Below are 15403 nucleotides of genomic sequence, written 5' to 3'. Positions count from 1 at the left end.
TTTTGGTCTAGGGGCTATATGTAAACATGTACGTGCATGTATATCTCAAAAACTAGAGGTGATGAGTGAAAATTGATTTCGTATCTGAAATCAGCACCCCAGAATTAGGTTAGAACACCTATTTTCATGCGTGCCTAAATTTATTTGTAAACCAGTGCAATGGTCCAATTCTGCTCCATCTCCCTGGGTTATCGCAGCGCTAATTCTTGCCTTAGTTTCAGCAGAAACCTTATCAAATAGAGCTAGTGGAATTAGTTCCTCACTCAGGTACCATAAATGTCTGGAGAACTTCTTCACAGCTATTCTCGAAATTTCCTCATTCACGATTTTATATGATTCCAGTTTCTTCAAAAATTCCAGGTCATTTGCAGGAGCTCTGACGGCACGAGGAACAGTAAACCAAAGTTTAATGTAAATCCCAATCACAAACGCAGTTAAATTCCACATTCCTTTTTCCTCTCGTTTAGTTAGTTTGAATTGTTTTCTGAATAGAAAGATTTTGGTTCCATATATGGCTTTTGCCATCCTGCGGGCCCCAGGAAGCCTGAATCGAATTCCTCTCTCTGGGATGCCACCGAGTGCGATTATTGAAAGTTCCAATGGTTTTGTAATCATCACGGGGCTGGTATTTTTTCAATTGCTCTTTTGCAAATAATATCGTATCATCAACACTCACAAATTCTTGCTCATTCTCATCTGCAGTCAAAATTTCAAATTTCTCCTGGTCGATTAATTGCCACTGGCCTTGAAATCTCTTGAACAAGGCGATGTCAGGTCCCGTTGAAGGACCAAGGCAAGTAACTGTGACTGCCTCGTGCAGGTGGTGACGACAGGCAAAATGCAACATTTGATGTCCCAATTTCTGTTCTAATAGAACACATGCACCATTCATGTGACCAGTGTTACTACTGGTGGTGTCAAAGCATTGACATTTTACTCGGTCTTCCAATCCCCATTGTTCCAGTGTAGTGTGGATGGTGTTAGCCATCAATTCACCAGTTCCACCTGGAAGTTTTGGTACTCCCAGTAACTGCTGGACATCGGCTCCTGACACAATAATTGGTAGACGATCCACCAGGTCTTCCCCGGTTAAATCTGGAAGTAACTTGCCATCCCAGTGCACCATTCGTGGCACTGTGGGTTTGAATTCTGCCTTCAATGACTCAGCAATCTTCTGTCTATGAACTTGTCGCTGTTTTCTGATTGTTTACCAATTGATAGCTAAGTCGTTTAGTTCGTGGCCCAGACTTTGCGCCGCTGAGGCCAAGATAAATGTAGCTTTGCGGTCACTGACTTTAGCCCGATGAAGTGAAGCCGCCAGGTTTGGTGTTCGAACCGATTTTCGAGCCCTTTTGGACGTGGATGTGGATGTCCCTGGGCGAGGTGATTTCCAGATATCTACGTCATCTTCCTCAGTTCCACTGCTTGTTGAATCCATAAGATCTGCGACACTCTCTTCGGCACATCTTTTAAGTTATTTTATCCCTCGATTTTGTATTTGTGTATCAAACATTTCTCGTCGTTTTTCTTTCACTGCTAAATCTGTATCAACTTCACTCATGTATCCTCGTCTCCTGTCCTCCCTTTGAGCAATCAGAAACAATTTATCCTCTTCTATGATAATCATATCTAAAGCATTTTGGTGTGCTATGTCCATCAAATCATCCAGGTCTTCAGAGAACTTGTTTTCCTTGTCTCTGTGAGTTTGTGACCTTTTAGTTTTATTATAGCGCGGCGACATCGCGTCAATAAATGGGCGGGATTTGTTGTATCTGGCACCACTTGTTGTTCTTGTTTTTATGAAGTTTCTGCCAGTCAGCAAATAAGTCCTTGATCTTCTTTATTACATGATAAGTCTGTCTACATGGAATTCTTGCTCTGTCCCAGAATTTTATCAATTGCTCAGTCACTAATTTTGCACTTTCCTGGACTGTTTTCTTCTCTGTCAGATGAAAATATAAAAACACTTGAAGGACTTCACGGTTCGATAGCAATTTATGTCCACATAGCTCTACAGCATGGTCTCTGACCAGTCACACTGGTGGATCCTTACTTCTCAGATCCATATTCGTTACTGAGACTATTGTTCACCGGGTTGCACAGGTGTTGTTCAGTCTGGAAGTCAATACAGCAAAATAACCAAATTAGCATATAACTGTGACCATATAAGGATGTGGTGGGTGGGGCCCATCGGGACCAATGTCATGCACACGCCATCTTACCTATTTTTTTTTTTTTTTTTTTTTTTTTTTTTTTTTTTTTTTTTTTTTGTATACCTTGGTCGAGGCTCGTATGAGAGCTAACACACAACTCACAGCAAGGAGGCATGAGACAAGAGGGGCGGGAGTGGAAGGGACAAAACATTGGGGAACAGACACAGGTGAACTGTGGAAGGGAGAGGGATGGGGATGGGACGGGGAACATGGCGAGGGGAAGATGGACATTAAAGGGACTTTCAGGAAGGAAAGTAGGAGAAATGAAGGAAGTGGGCTTGGGTGGATTATCGGGGGTAGAAAAGATCGAGGATTTGGATGGGGGAAGATAAGAGGTGGTGGTGAACAGCTGTTTTGAAAGCCTGGAGGGAAGAATGGGAAAGAATAGAGTGAGGAAGTTTATTCAAAGGCGGGAAAAAGAGGAATGAAAGAGTGAAGATGAGCAGTGATTCGTGATTTTGGTAGTTTTACCAGAAGGGGGTTGTTGGCGGACCTTGAGCGCCCTGTGGAAATGTGGTTGGGACAAATCACAGAGAGAGAGCAGGGGGGCAAGGCTGGAGAGGAGTCGGTAGAAGACAGAAAGACCACCGACCAACCTGCGGTGATTGAGTGAGAGGCCCAAAGACTCAGCTTCATTCTGCGGGAGATGCCAATGATCTTAAAAGCCCTGGTTTCGACAGCGTGAAGTCGAGAAAGGTGGGAGGCAGGAGCACCAGCCCAGAGGGGAGAGCAGTACTCCATCAGGCTACGGACAAAAGCTTTGTAAGTGGTCAGGAGCTCAAGAGGGCCGAGGAAGGACTTTGCACGACGGAGGATTCCCAGTCGGCGACTGGCTTTTGAGGCAAGGTTGGAAATGTGACTTTCCCAGGAAAGGTCATGGCAGATAGTGAGACCCAGAAGCTTGAAAGAAAAGACTTCTTCCAGAGGATTGTTGAGAAAGTGGATGGGGGGGGTTTGTAAACGGTCCTTTCGAAGAGACAGTGAGAGTGTGAGATTTGTCTGGATTGAAAGACATGTTCCACGTGTTGGACCAGTTTGTGATTTTATCCAGATCTGCAGTGAGCGAAGAAGCTGCTGCTTGCCGGTCTGAGGGATGACAGATGGTACGGCAGAGGGTGGAGTCATCGGCAAAGAGAAATAGAGGATTTTCCAGAGAGTCCGAGAGATCATTGATGAAAACCAGAAAAAGAACAGGGCCCAGAACGCTACCTTGAGGAACTCCAGCCTGCACAGGAAGAGGGGATGAAAGAACTCCATTTAGGGCCACACGTTGACTGCGACAGGAGAGGAAGTCTGCGAGCCATGAGTGGAGATGGCCTTTGAATACCATGGGAAGAGAGTTTGGTGAGTAGGGCAGGGTGCCAGACTGTGTCAAAAGCACGTGATATGTCCAGGGCTACGGCCTCGGATTTCCTGTCTGGCATTGAGGACCTCCATCCATTGATGGGAGAGCAGTAGCAGCATATCTAGGGTAGAGTGACCTGGTCTGAAACCAAATTGATGATTGGAAATCAAGCCATTGGAGAAGAGGAAGGATTTCATGTCTGAAGCGATGATGGATTCCATAACCTTGCTGATGATTGGGAGAAGGCTGATTGGTCTATAGTTACAGGGATCTGTTTTTGCACCTTTTATGCAGGGCAGTGATGTTAGCAGATTTCCAAGCAGATGGCAGATGACCTTGGGAAAATGAGAGGGTGAATAGAACAGAGAGAGGGTGAGCAAGAGCAGAAGAGCAGGCTTTGAGGACACGTGGGCTGATGCCGTCTGGACCGGTTGCAGAATCTGACTCGAGGTTTGAAAGCAAGCTCTCCACCTTGTCAGGAGAAAAGGATACAGAGTCCAGGGACAGTTGGGTGCGACTGGGTAAAGTGGGTAGAGATAGTGATGGGTTTGGGACACAAGATTTAGCTGCAAACACCGAGTTTAGACATTCAGCTTTATCACGTGTGGAATCAGCAGTGCGGCCATTTGAGGTAAGGGAGGGGATGGAGGGGGAACATACACCAGAAACAGATTTGATTAAACGCCACCAGGATTTTGAGGAGGGAGAGAGGTTTGAGAGTTCAGACTTGAGATGAGAAAGATGTTGTTTTCTGGCTCTCCTGAGGGTAGCTACACACTTGTTCCGAGCTTTGTGGAAAGAACTGAGATTGCCCTCAGTTGGGTTTGCTTTCCATGAGGCAAAGGCAAGTTGTTTCAGGACAACTGCCTCGCCACAAGCTTCAGTAAACCAAGGGCGGGAGGAAGGGTAAGACAACTGAACACGAGAGGGGATAAATCTGTGCATGAGGGAGAGCAATTAAAATATGAGCAATATGACAGTCAATTAAAATAATCAGTTCAAGATGGACTGCCATATTCAGTGGTTCCATAACATTTTAAAGCGGGAATATTTAAAACCACAAAATTCTGAAATTTCAATGTCCGGTAGCGACCCCTAAACATAGTTCGATTCGGCTAAAAACTTCACCAGTGGTGTTTTGTCATCAAAAGGAAAGGAAATGGGGGGTGAGACTTGCAACTTTCAATTTTTTTTTTTAAATAGAAACTGACCTAACACACACACACACACACACACACACACACACACACACGCACACACACACACACACACACCCACACACACACATACACACACACACGCACACACAGACAGACACACACACACACACACACACACACACACACACACACACACAGACACACACACACACACACACACACACACACACACACACACACACACACACACACACACACACACACACACACACACACACACACACACTCACTCGCTCTCGCTGATGTTCTTGTGCATATTTCAGTCTCTTGACTTTCTTGCCTTTATGCAGAAAGGGATTTTTGACAGCAACTCACCCATTGAGACCATTTTTGATAAGAGACCTGACAGTCAGTCCACTTAAACCCATGATATCTGTTTTAGTTCTTGTATAAGTTTAGCACTTGATTTTATATATATATATATATATATATATATATATATATATATATATATATATATATATATATATATTGTAAGTAAATAATCTTTAGGTATTATGCCTCTGTTTTGCTGAGTTTATTTGGCCTTCCAATCCCTTTTCTATCTTTAACTTCCCTGGTCTCATTATGCTTCTGCATTGTTGCTTGAATGCATCCATCGGGACCATACTCTGCAGAGCGTTGGTGCTACCTCAGCAGTCTTCTTGGCTGTTGGATACAATCCGAGAGGGTTGCCACTCTGACAGTATACCAGCTAGCTGGCACTCATTTTGCAGACCTCAGAAGGATGACAGGCAGAGTCAACCCCACCTGGTATTATTTCAACAGCTAAGTGGGATTTGAATTCAGAATCCTCGGATCTCAAGCCCACCACCCTAATCATTAAGCCAACACTGGGCATATTGCTCGAATGCCACATCTGGAAATACCTTTTTGCTGGATATTTCTCCCTGGGAATTGCCTTCTTGGTGTAAAACTATTATAATGAGTCTCATAGAGTTTGATACCTTGGGCTTGGTGTGGGTTTGTGGGTTTCTGTTCCTGCAAAAGATAAATTACAAATCGGAGAAAAAACATGTGGTTGTTTAAGACTTTTGCACAGATCAGTACTGTGTAATATTAATTCTTCCTCACAATTAATCGCATTCCTCCCTTTATTTGATCCACATGCATTTGAGCTTTCATGTTGTGCATTAAAAAAAAAATTTCACTGTGCTTTTCTGACTAATGCCCATTTTTGACCCCGATGAAAGGACTTGTCCTGTACCACATAGGAATGTTTACAATGAGGCCAATAAAAATGTACAGTTCAGGGTAAATGGCCAAAAATAAAGTGGTAGGTTGGTGTTAAATTATTTGTTTTTTGAAGATTTTTAAAAAAAAGAATGCAGTTACTACAGTATATTTCCAAAGGCAAACACATTGTGTTTTATTCATTTATTTTGTTTATTCCCCTTTTTTGTGTGTACGCATAACATGTACACCTGCTGCACTATACTTGCATTCAAAGATGACCCAATTAGATTAGTCATCTTGCATTTCTGCAAAGTTTATTAAACCGGTTGGTGGGAGCTGAAGGTAATTTGTTCATCATGGTGTTGCACCTTTAAGGTGCTGTCTACCACATTCATTTGACAGTCTCCCAAAACCTGGTTTTCGCAACCAATGATGTGCTGTGCACACGTGCCATTTTGGGGGTCCTGAAGGAAGGGGAAATTCTTACCGGTGTTGCGCCTGTTTGACAGACAATACGAGACTGTAACAGCACCTTTATGGAGCTCATAACTGCTCGGTGGTGCCAGTGTGAACAACCACTGATTGACGCACCCAAATAGTGAGTGCAACGAGAGAAAATATTAAGGGACAAAATCCTGATCTCGCTCCAGAGTGTGCCATAACCCTAAAGAAGAGCAGAAAGTGGGTGAGGTTGATGTGAGACTGCAATTAAAGCAAATAACTGTCTATGGGAAGACTGTTTGAAATTGAGAGCTGAAGGGAAATGGGACTTGATGAGTATTTGTAAGAACCAACTTTATCAGAAAACGTGTTGAGTTGTTGAATTTTTAGAGCATTGGCATCCCTTCAATTTCTTCTCTATTAATGTGTAAAATATTTTTTAATCCTCAAATGGAGCTGTATTTTTGTACACCTCTCCTTCCCAATTCAATATCCAGGCGATGCGTGACGTCATCGCCGGCCACCAAATGGAGTACTCAGTTTTTACTCCGTTTGTTTTCTTTCTTTCTTTCTTTGTCTGGTGATATCTCAGCCACCCTTTGAGAGAGGAAGCTGAAATTTGGGGACAAAAGTAAAGATGTGCTTTGGCAAAAACATTTTTTTCTTTTTTTATTTTATTAATCAATTAATTATGACTTGTCGGGTTATCTGTGCAAAGGAGATTGACCATGTGCTCGTTGATGTTTGTTGGAGGTTGATTCAGAACTGCAGGGTCTACCGGAGTGCTCAGTTCCTCAATACCGACCACAGGCTTGTTGAAGCAACTCTGAAGTTGCAGCTTAAATCTAGGAGAATGGTACCATCCTAGCCGAGGCTGGATGTTGGCAAGCTCAAGGATGAGAGAGTAGCTGAGGAGTTTGCGAACAGGCTGAGTGGAGATTTGGGGGGTCTGGGTGCTTTGGGGGATCCTGAAGAGTTGTGGAGTGCTTTCAAGACCCCTGTCCTTGATGTTGCTGATGGATGTCTTGGAACTCACTGGAGGCCAAAGAAGAATTTTGTCTCTCAAGGGACACTGGATACCATTGGCCAGAGTCACAGGGCCAGGCTGAATGGCAGAGCTGAGCTGTTCAGGGAGCTGAGGCATAAAACTGTACCTGCACTAAGGGTGGACAAGGAGGCCTATGTGCGAGGAAACTGTGAGTGGGTAGAGCATCACCTATGGTCAAGTGATACTTGCCCTGTTTATATGGGAATTCGCGCATTGTGTTCGTCCAAGCCCATCCCTCCGTGTATTGCTGTTTGAACAGTTTGTGGTGGGCGCTTGACAGAGAAGTCTGAAGTGAACGCCTGCTGGGCCGGTTATTTGAGTGGCTGTACCAGGTTGATCCACCAGCTGTCGAGTTGGATGTCAGGGGTGTTACTGTCCGTATTGCTGACCCTCCAATCAAGTGTGATTAACCTTCATTTGTTGGAACACAGGCAGTGGTGAACCGGTTGAAATTGGGTAAAGCTCCTGGGATATGTGGCATCCATGCTGAACTTCTCAAGGCTGGTGGAATTGCTGTACTCGTGTCCTTGAATGCAGTTCTGTGCTCTGTCTGGAACACAGGCATCGTCCCAACTGACTGGAAGAGGGGCCTTGTTGTCCCTCTCTGAAAAGGGAAAGGTGATCGCCAAGACTGCAACAACTACCGAGGGGTGACGCTGCTCTCGGTACCAGGCAAGGTCTTTGCTCGGATAATTCTTGATCGGGTTCGCCACCATCTGCTTGAGCACTAGCACCCAGAGCAGTCAGGCTTTACACCAAAGAGGTCAATGGTTGACCGTATCCTTGCTCTTCAGGTCCTCACCGAACGCAGACGAGAGTTTCGGCAGGTGCTGCTTGCAGCCGATGTTGATCTCTGTAAAGTGTTTCATTTGGTGAATCAGGATTCCCTCTGGAGGATTCTTGGTATTTGTGGGGTGCCACCAAAACTGATCAATCAGATGTCTGTACTATACTCTGAAACTGAGAGTGCTGTGAGATCTGGTGGTACCATCTCCGACTTATTTCCAGTTATTACTGGAGTTCGCCAGGGTTGTGTTCTGGCCCCCACACTTTTCAGCACTTGTATGGACTCGACTCTGGAGAGGATGTCGGAGAGATCAAGTTGCGGTGCATCGTTTCGGAATGTCAAGATCTCTGAAATTGATTTCACAGATTATGCAATCATCTTTGTGGAGACTTTATCCTTTTGGGGGCCCGCGGGGTGCTAAATGAGGAGCCGTTGGGATTACGGGTTTCCTGGGTCAAAACTAAGATCCAGGCTTTCAATGACATCTTGGATGCTGCTATCCTGTCTGTACCTGTTTGTCGCGAGGATGTTGAGGTCACGGAGAGATTCACTTACCTTGGCAGTGATATTCATGTTTCTGCTGGCTGTGAGCAAGAGGATAACAGACGTCTTGGTCTGGCCTTGGGAGTCATGGATTCACTGGACCATGGGGTTGTGGTGCTGGCGGCACCTGTGCAGGAGGACGAAAGTCCAAGTCGTCAGATCCTTGGTGCTTCCAGTCTTGCTCAATGGATGTGAGATTTGGACTCTGACCAGGGATCTGGTCTTGATTCCTTTGGTACCAGGTCTTTTCGGAGAATCCGTGGCTATTGCTGGTCGGACTTTGTGTCCAACGAGCGGTTGCTGAGAGAGACTCAAATGAGATTTGTTACCTGCATCGTCCGTGAGCGTCAGCTGCGGCTGTATGGACATGTGGCTCGTTTTCCTCATGCTAATCCTGCTCAACAGATTCTCTCAGCGAGGGAGCCTCGTGAGTGGAGGAGGCCAATTGGCCGACCACTTGCCTCGTGGTTGCAGCAGGTTGATCAGCATCTCAAGTAGATGGGAACGGGCCAGGCATCTTCCTGGGGATGGCCAGACTGAGGCACCTGGACTTCCGACGGAAAGTGGATGCAGCGATGCGCTGCTCCGGCACATGCTGCCACACCTGACTTGACCTGACAATTAATGACTTAATTATTCTTGATTTATTAAATCCTTCTTTATATTCTTTTCATCTGGGCAATATCTGAGGCACCTTTTGAGCTCGGAAGCTGATATTTGGCCGTGTATATTCATATTGCATCCTCCTTTTATTTGAGGTGTATAAAATTAAATCAAATCCTTGAAATAACTCCGGCCCCATTAAAATTTCGAATAATGATGAAATTGTAATTTAAAAAAATATGAAAAATTTTTGTCTTTGAAGGGTATTTTTTGAATTATTGATTAATCGATTAATTATTTAATTTTTCAATGATTTACTTATTTTTCAAAAGTTGCAGATTTGAATGAAACGGTGATGGTTTTGGTATGGTGTTAGCCAATTGATTAAGAAATTAATTATTGTATGATTATTATTATTATTTTTTAATTACAGAATTAATCGATGATTGTACACCTCTCCCTCCCAAATCCGTCTTCATGTGCTGCACGGTGGCATCGCCGGGTGCTGAAGGCATCTTGGTAATGTCACGCACTGGAGGATTTGTTTTTTTTTTAGCAATGGGGTGGTGTACTTTGTGCCTCTACTTGCTCATTTTCTGTTCGGTTGGAGAAATGCCATCCTGCTTTATATAAACTCTGTTTTACATTCCTGAAAGTATGTGTGGGTACGTGCGTATGTGCGTGCATGCAGATCTCCTGTTATCTATAGCCCCTGATGAGATCGGTGAAATGTTTGTTTATTTTTTTGCATTGGTAAATTCTTTGGTTATTTGGGTACCCAGTCAAATGGACTGGGTAATTAGGGTACCCAGTCAAATGGACTGGGTAACCTATTGTTTTTCTTCTGTTTATTTATTATTTTTCTTTTTCCGCCTGCAATTTGCAGGCTTTTTCGCTTTAAAAATCATTTTCTCAGGAACGGTAAGTCCGATCGACACGAAATTTTCACCACACTATGTATCTTTTTTTGATAGCAAACTTAATTGATAATTGTGACGTCACAAGTCACGTAGTACGGGCGCCATCTTGAAAAAAAAGATAAACTTTGGATGTCTGTATCTCTGAAAACGTGCAATGGAAATTTCTTTCGCTTCCTACATTTTAATGAACTGCCCATCGGGAACACGGATGATTTTTCGTGACGTCATCAGTGAAGCGGTATCAGGGTGAAAATTCGTCAAGTAGAACGCTGCATCGGAAAAATCTGAAATTTCTTGAGCCTCATCTACACAACAATTCACCGTAGAAAAAATATATTATGACATCATAGGTGACTTGGTTCGGCAGCCATCTTGTTTTGAAAATTAAAAAATATATATCTTCTTCTCCAGAACCGCTGGACAGTTTGAGGCGAAACTTTACACACACATTCCCCATGACGTCCTTTTTCAAGTTTGTTAATTTCTTATTGATAGGTCACATGGTTTGGTGGCCATCTTGAATTTACCCTAAAACCTTCAAACATCTTCTCCAGAACGGCTGGTCAGATCAAGGGGAAACTTCATATAGGTATTGGTCACGAGTCGTGAATATAAGTTTGTTAATTTCTAATTGATAGGTCACATGGTTTGGCAGCCATGTTGGTTTCAAGAAAAATATTAAATAATTTTTTTCTCTGGAATCACATAACCCATCGAAGTGAAAATTTGCAACTATCATCTTCCATCATGTCTGCATACATCGTAAAAATTATGACGTCACATGGTTTGGTGGCCATCTTGGATAGAAAAACGAACCTTATACGATTAACACGAAACTTCACACGTATTCCACTACAGGATTGGAGGCAGAATGTAAACTTTATTATGTCATAGGTCACATTGTCCGTCAGCTATCTTCGATTGAAAATTAATAAATTGAAAAAATCTTCTTCTCCAGAACGGCTGGACAGATTGAGGCAAAATTTCACCACACTTTCCCCAAGACATCCTTTCACAAGTTTGTTAATTTCTAATTGATAGGTCGCATTGTTTGGTGGCCATATTGAATTTACCCTAAAAACTTCAAACATCTTCTCCAGAATGGCTGGTCTGATCAAGGGGACACTTCACAAGCGTATTGCACACGAGTAGTGAATATAATTTTGTTGATTTCTAATTGATAGGTCACATGGTTTGGCAGCCATGTTGGATTCAATAATTATATTAAATAATGTTTTCTCTGGAACCACATAACCTATTCAAGCGAAACTTGGCAACGATAATCGACCCCCATGCCTGCATATATGTTAAAAAGTATGACATCACATGTCACATGGTTTGGCGGCCGTCTTGGATAGGAAAACACACCTTGTCCGATAAACACGAAACTTCACAAACGTGTTCCACGACACGATTGGAAGCAGAATATAAATTTGTCATAGATCACATGGTTCTTCAGCCATCTTTGATTGAAAATTAATAATTTTTTAAAATCTTCTTCTCCAGAACGGCTGGACAGATTGAGGCAAAAATTCACACACACTTTCCCCAAGACATCCTTTCACAAGTTTGTTAATTTCTAATTGATAGGTCTCATGGTTTGGTGGCCATATTGAATTTAACCTAAAACCTTCAAACATCTTCTTCTACAGAATGGCTCGACAGATCAAGGGGAAACTTCACAAACATATTGCACATGAGCAGTGAATATAATTTTGTTAATTTCTAATTGATAGGTCACATGGTTTGGCAGCCATGTTGGATTGAAGGATAAATATTAATTAATGTTTACTCTGGAACCGCTGCTTCTATATATGCGAAACTTCACAATTATAATTTAGCCAACATGTGAAACGTGGGTTTAAAATTTCAACCCAATCAACCATGCGGTTTGGCAACCAGAATTATATAATTATTTGAATCTGAGAACTTTTATATTTTTGTTTTTTCCCAGAAGGCTCACTTGGCTGCACCTGAATGCGTTTGAGGGTACAGGAATAGCAATTCAATTGATACCGACAATGTCCCCAGGAAAAAGGGCTAACTGCATACGTAAGAACTAGATTGAACACTTTGTGCTATCCGGTTCGTAACTCGTCTGTCCTGCGCTGTCCGGAAGCAAGGCTGCATTTGTATCACTATTAAAGAATGTTTTCTCTGCTAGTTCCACTTATCCTATCGAAGGGAAGCTTTGCGACTATCATACAAGTCTCACGTTGTATAAAAGGCGGACGTCTGGGTACCCAGTAATCACTGCCAGCGATTATAAAGTGGCAGTTCTAGTTTTTTTTTAATTGTTATTTGTTTTGCTCGACAGTATGCTGTTGCGATTCCCCGTGAACGAGCTTACGAAGAGTATTACAAAACCCAAGATCCCATGAAGATATTTGAGTCCATGAGGGAGAAGGGTCTCTTCCAAAGTGCTCCTCCTACCAAGAAGTAAAAAAAAAAAATTCATGGTATGAAGTCCATCATGCACTATAAGCTTAAAATAATTTTTGTGATGTCTTGATTTGTTCTTGCTGCTGTTCACCTTGGTTGTGATTTGCCACTGTTCATATCTTGTGTGTTGCTTGCAGAGTCAGATATAACAACCAGGATGGAGTATCTTCCAGGTCTCTGTTGCTGCAAAAATTATCTTTTTGGACACTGTTGCCATTGCTCCATTGTTGTCATTCTTCTTGTACACAGTAGCATGCTCTCAATGATGTGATTAAAGCTCTCTTGATCAACGATTTGTGATTCTCTCTATCTCTATCTCTATCTCTATCTCTATCTCTCTCTCCGCGTGCTCTTGCCTTAATGTGTTCCTGCCTTATGCCTTGCACTTCCATTTTTTTTTTTTTATATGGTGTTTTCTTTTGGTGACCTATTCACATCTGTTGGGCTGGCAGGATAGCTTTGTGGTATACATACTCGCCTCTGAGCCGTCTACCCTCGGTTCAAATCTAGGCCCAGTTGCAAACTGTCATCCTTGTGACTCGCAGGCAGGGAGAGGCATAAATATGTCGTCCCTCTGGACATTAAACTGGGTGTCTCGTCTGTCAGCATTAGTTGGTGGACAGTAAAGATCCTATGGTGTCCTTCGCAAAGAGTTGGTGAGCTATGGACCTACCTGCACCATTAATATATTCCAAATTCCTGCCCTAACCTACAGAAGATGTTGCATCAGCTGGGTTTCCACATCCTCGGTCAATGATGCAACTCACAACCATGTGCTGCATATGAAAGAAGGAGGATTTTAATCTCTTCGGTCCTGGTTGATAACGATGTGAGTTCTGTACTTCATTCAGAAAAGAAACTGTGTCATCACAGGTGCAAGAATTGTTTGAAATGATTTGGTAGGGACAGTTTTATGTTGGGTATTCTGGGAGCCTTCTCCACAGTACACTGGCTGTTTTTGTTAACATTGCAAACTACTCATGAGGGTCTGATTTTATTATTACTATTTTTTTCTTCACTTTTGCATCACTCTCCTTGTGCTGGTCTTTTTCAAATTCATTTGAGCCATCTTTTAACTCGGAAGTAACATTGGATCAAAAGGTCGACAGCTTTTTAGCCATTCAAAACGTCTTCATGGACAGATATTTAAATGTCATAAACGATCTTCTTGTGATGTCATTTAAGCAAAGCATATTTTATGCCTCTGTGCTAATTGCCGAAGGCATTATGTTTTCGGGTTGTCCATCGATCCGTGATGGTTTTTCCTCACCACACTAACTTAACAGCTGAAGGAACCTCCGTCAATCTTGGTACAAGTATGCATATAAACCTCCGTCTGTGCATCCCTCCTTTAAAGATTATTTGTTACTAAAAGGTCAAGGTTCAGAAGTCACATTAAAACTCATCTTAATGTGATACCATTGGTTATGAGATTTGAACTAAATTAAGTACATGTACCATGATGTATACAGTATCTCCAGATTAGGTATCGAGGTCAAATGGTCTTGAGGTTTTTGGTAAAAGTTAGAGTTAGCAAAGACTTGATGTGGGTGGAGGCATATCGGTCGACGTCAAATTACGTCTAGTTTTAATGTTGGTTTGCAGAACAGACCATCCATCATGCAGCATATCTAAATTGAGTCGGTTCAACCCTGCCCTCATTATATTTTGGTGTATAGTGAATGCAGTTGCGTAACGATGTTGTTCATATCCTTTACAGATACAGACAGCTGATAAGCCTATTACTTTTGGCATTTTGCCATGGTGGAATCTGACATTTATGTAGCTCTACGTGGGCGTGGATGGGGGTGTGAGCTTGTGCATACACTTGCTTTTCAGGTGTTCGTGCAAAATATTTGTGTATGTGAGTAAAGCCATGCTTTGGTCATGATGCACCATCTCCCCTCACCCCCCCTCTCCCCCCTCCCCCCACCATGCCTCATATGTTAACATCCACTCATCAATGTCAGAAAAGCATTCAGATGGCTCAAAATATCATTCGATTTGACTTTGAGTTGTCGTGCGAAACAAGGTGCAAACGATATCGTTTCTATGAAAAGATCAAGTTTGTGGGATGACAATGACAATGTTTTGAGAAAGACAAACTATTTGAGTGATTGCCAGTAATGCTTCATGTATATTCACTCTTGCAGACTTGTAGATAGCAATAGAGCTGACAAGCTTTCTTCAATGAAGAACAAATTGTGATAATTTGAATCAAAAATGGTACGCAGAGATTGCTCTCATAATCCAGGATGTTTGGAATTGCACTCGCTTCCTAACCCTTCCAAATTTTCATCAAACTCTCAAACACCTTGGTTAATCGTGTGTGTGTGTGTGTGTGTGTGTGTGTGTGTGTGTGTGTGTGTGTGTGTGTGTGTGTGCATATATATATATATATATATATATATATATATATATATATATATATATATATATCATGCATATTTTTCTTTCCATATGGGCTTTGGATGAAGATGGATGATATTGGCTCAAGGCATAAATAGTTAAATACCGTATTTTATTTTCTTAAATCTCGAAGATGCAGGTAGACATGCTTCCCTACACCCCACCTTTTTGTCACCTCACACTTTTCCATCTTTTTATTAGCCTCACTTCTTCTCAAATGGATGGTAGAGGGTATTGTAATGTATTACCGGTGGAG

At 42.5% G+C, this 15403-nt stretch overlaps 1 protein-coding gene across 1 annotated transcript in view; it reads left to right on the top strand.

Moving 5' to 3' along the window:
• Positions 1–13031, top strand: part of COX6C (cytochrome c oxidase subunit 6C) — a 28869-nt gene extending 15838 nt beyond the window's left edge. The window contains exons 3-4 of the mRNA XM_085881436.1: positions 12614–12755; positions 12876–13031. Coding sequence (XP_085737562.1) covers positions 12614–12739 — 126 coding nt within the window. The 3' untranslated portion in view covers positions 12740–12755; positions 12876–13031. The remainder of the gene's footprint in view (positions 1–12613; positions 12756–12875) is intronic.
• The last annotated feature ends 2372 nt before the right edge of the window (positions 13032–15403 follow it).

The sequence above is a fragment of the Eptatretus burgeri genome, chromosome 5, assembly GCF_056783735.1.
Source record: "Eptatretus burgeri isolate ZD-2024b chromosome 5, Ebu_testis_v1, whole genome shotgun sequence".
Taxonomy (NCBI): domain Eukaryota; kingdom Metazoa; phylum Chordata; class Myxini; order Myxiniformes; family Myxinidae; genus Eptatretus; species Eptatretus burgeri.
This window is presented reverse-complemented; position numbering and strand designations above follow the sequence as displayed.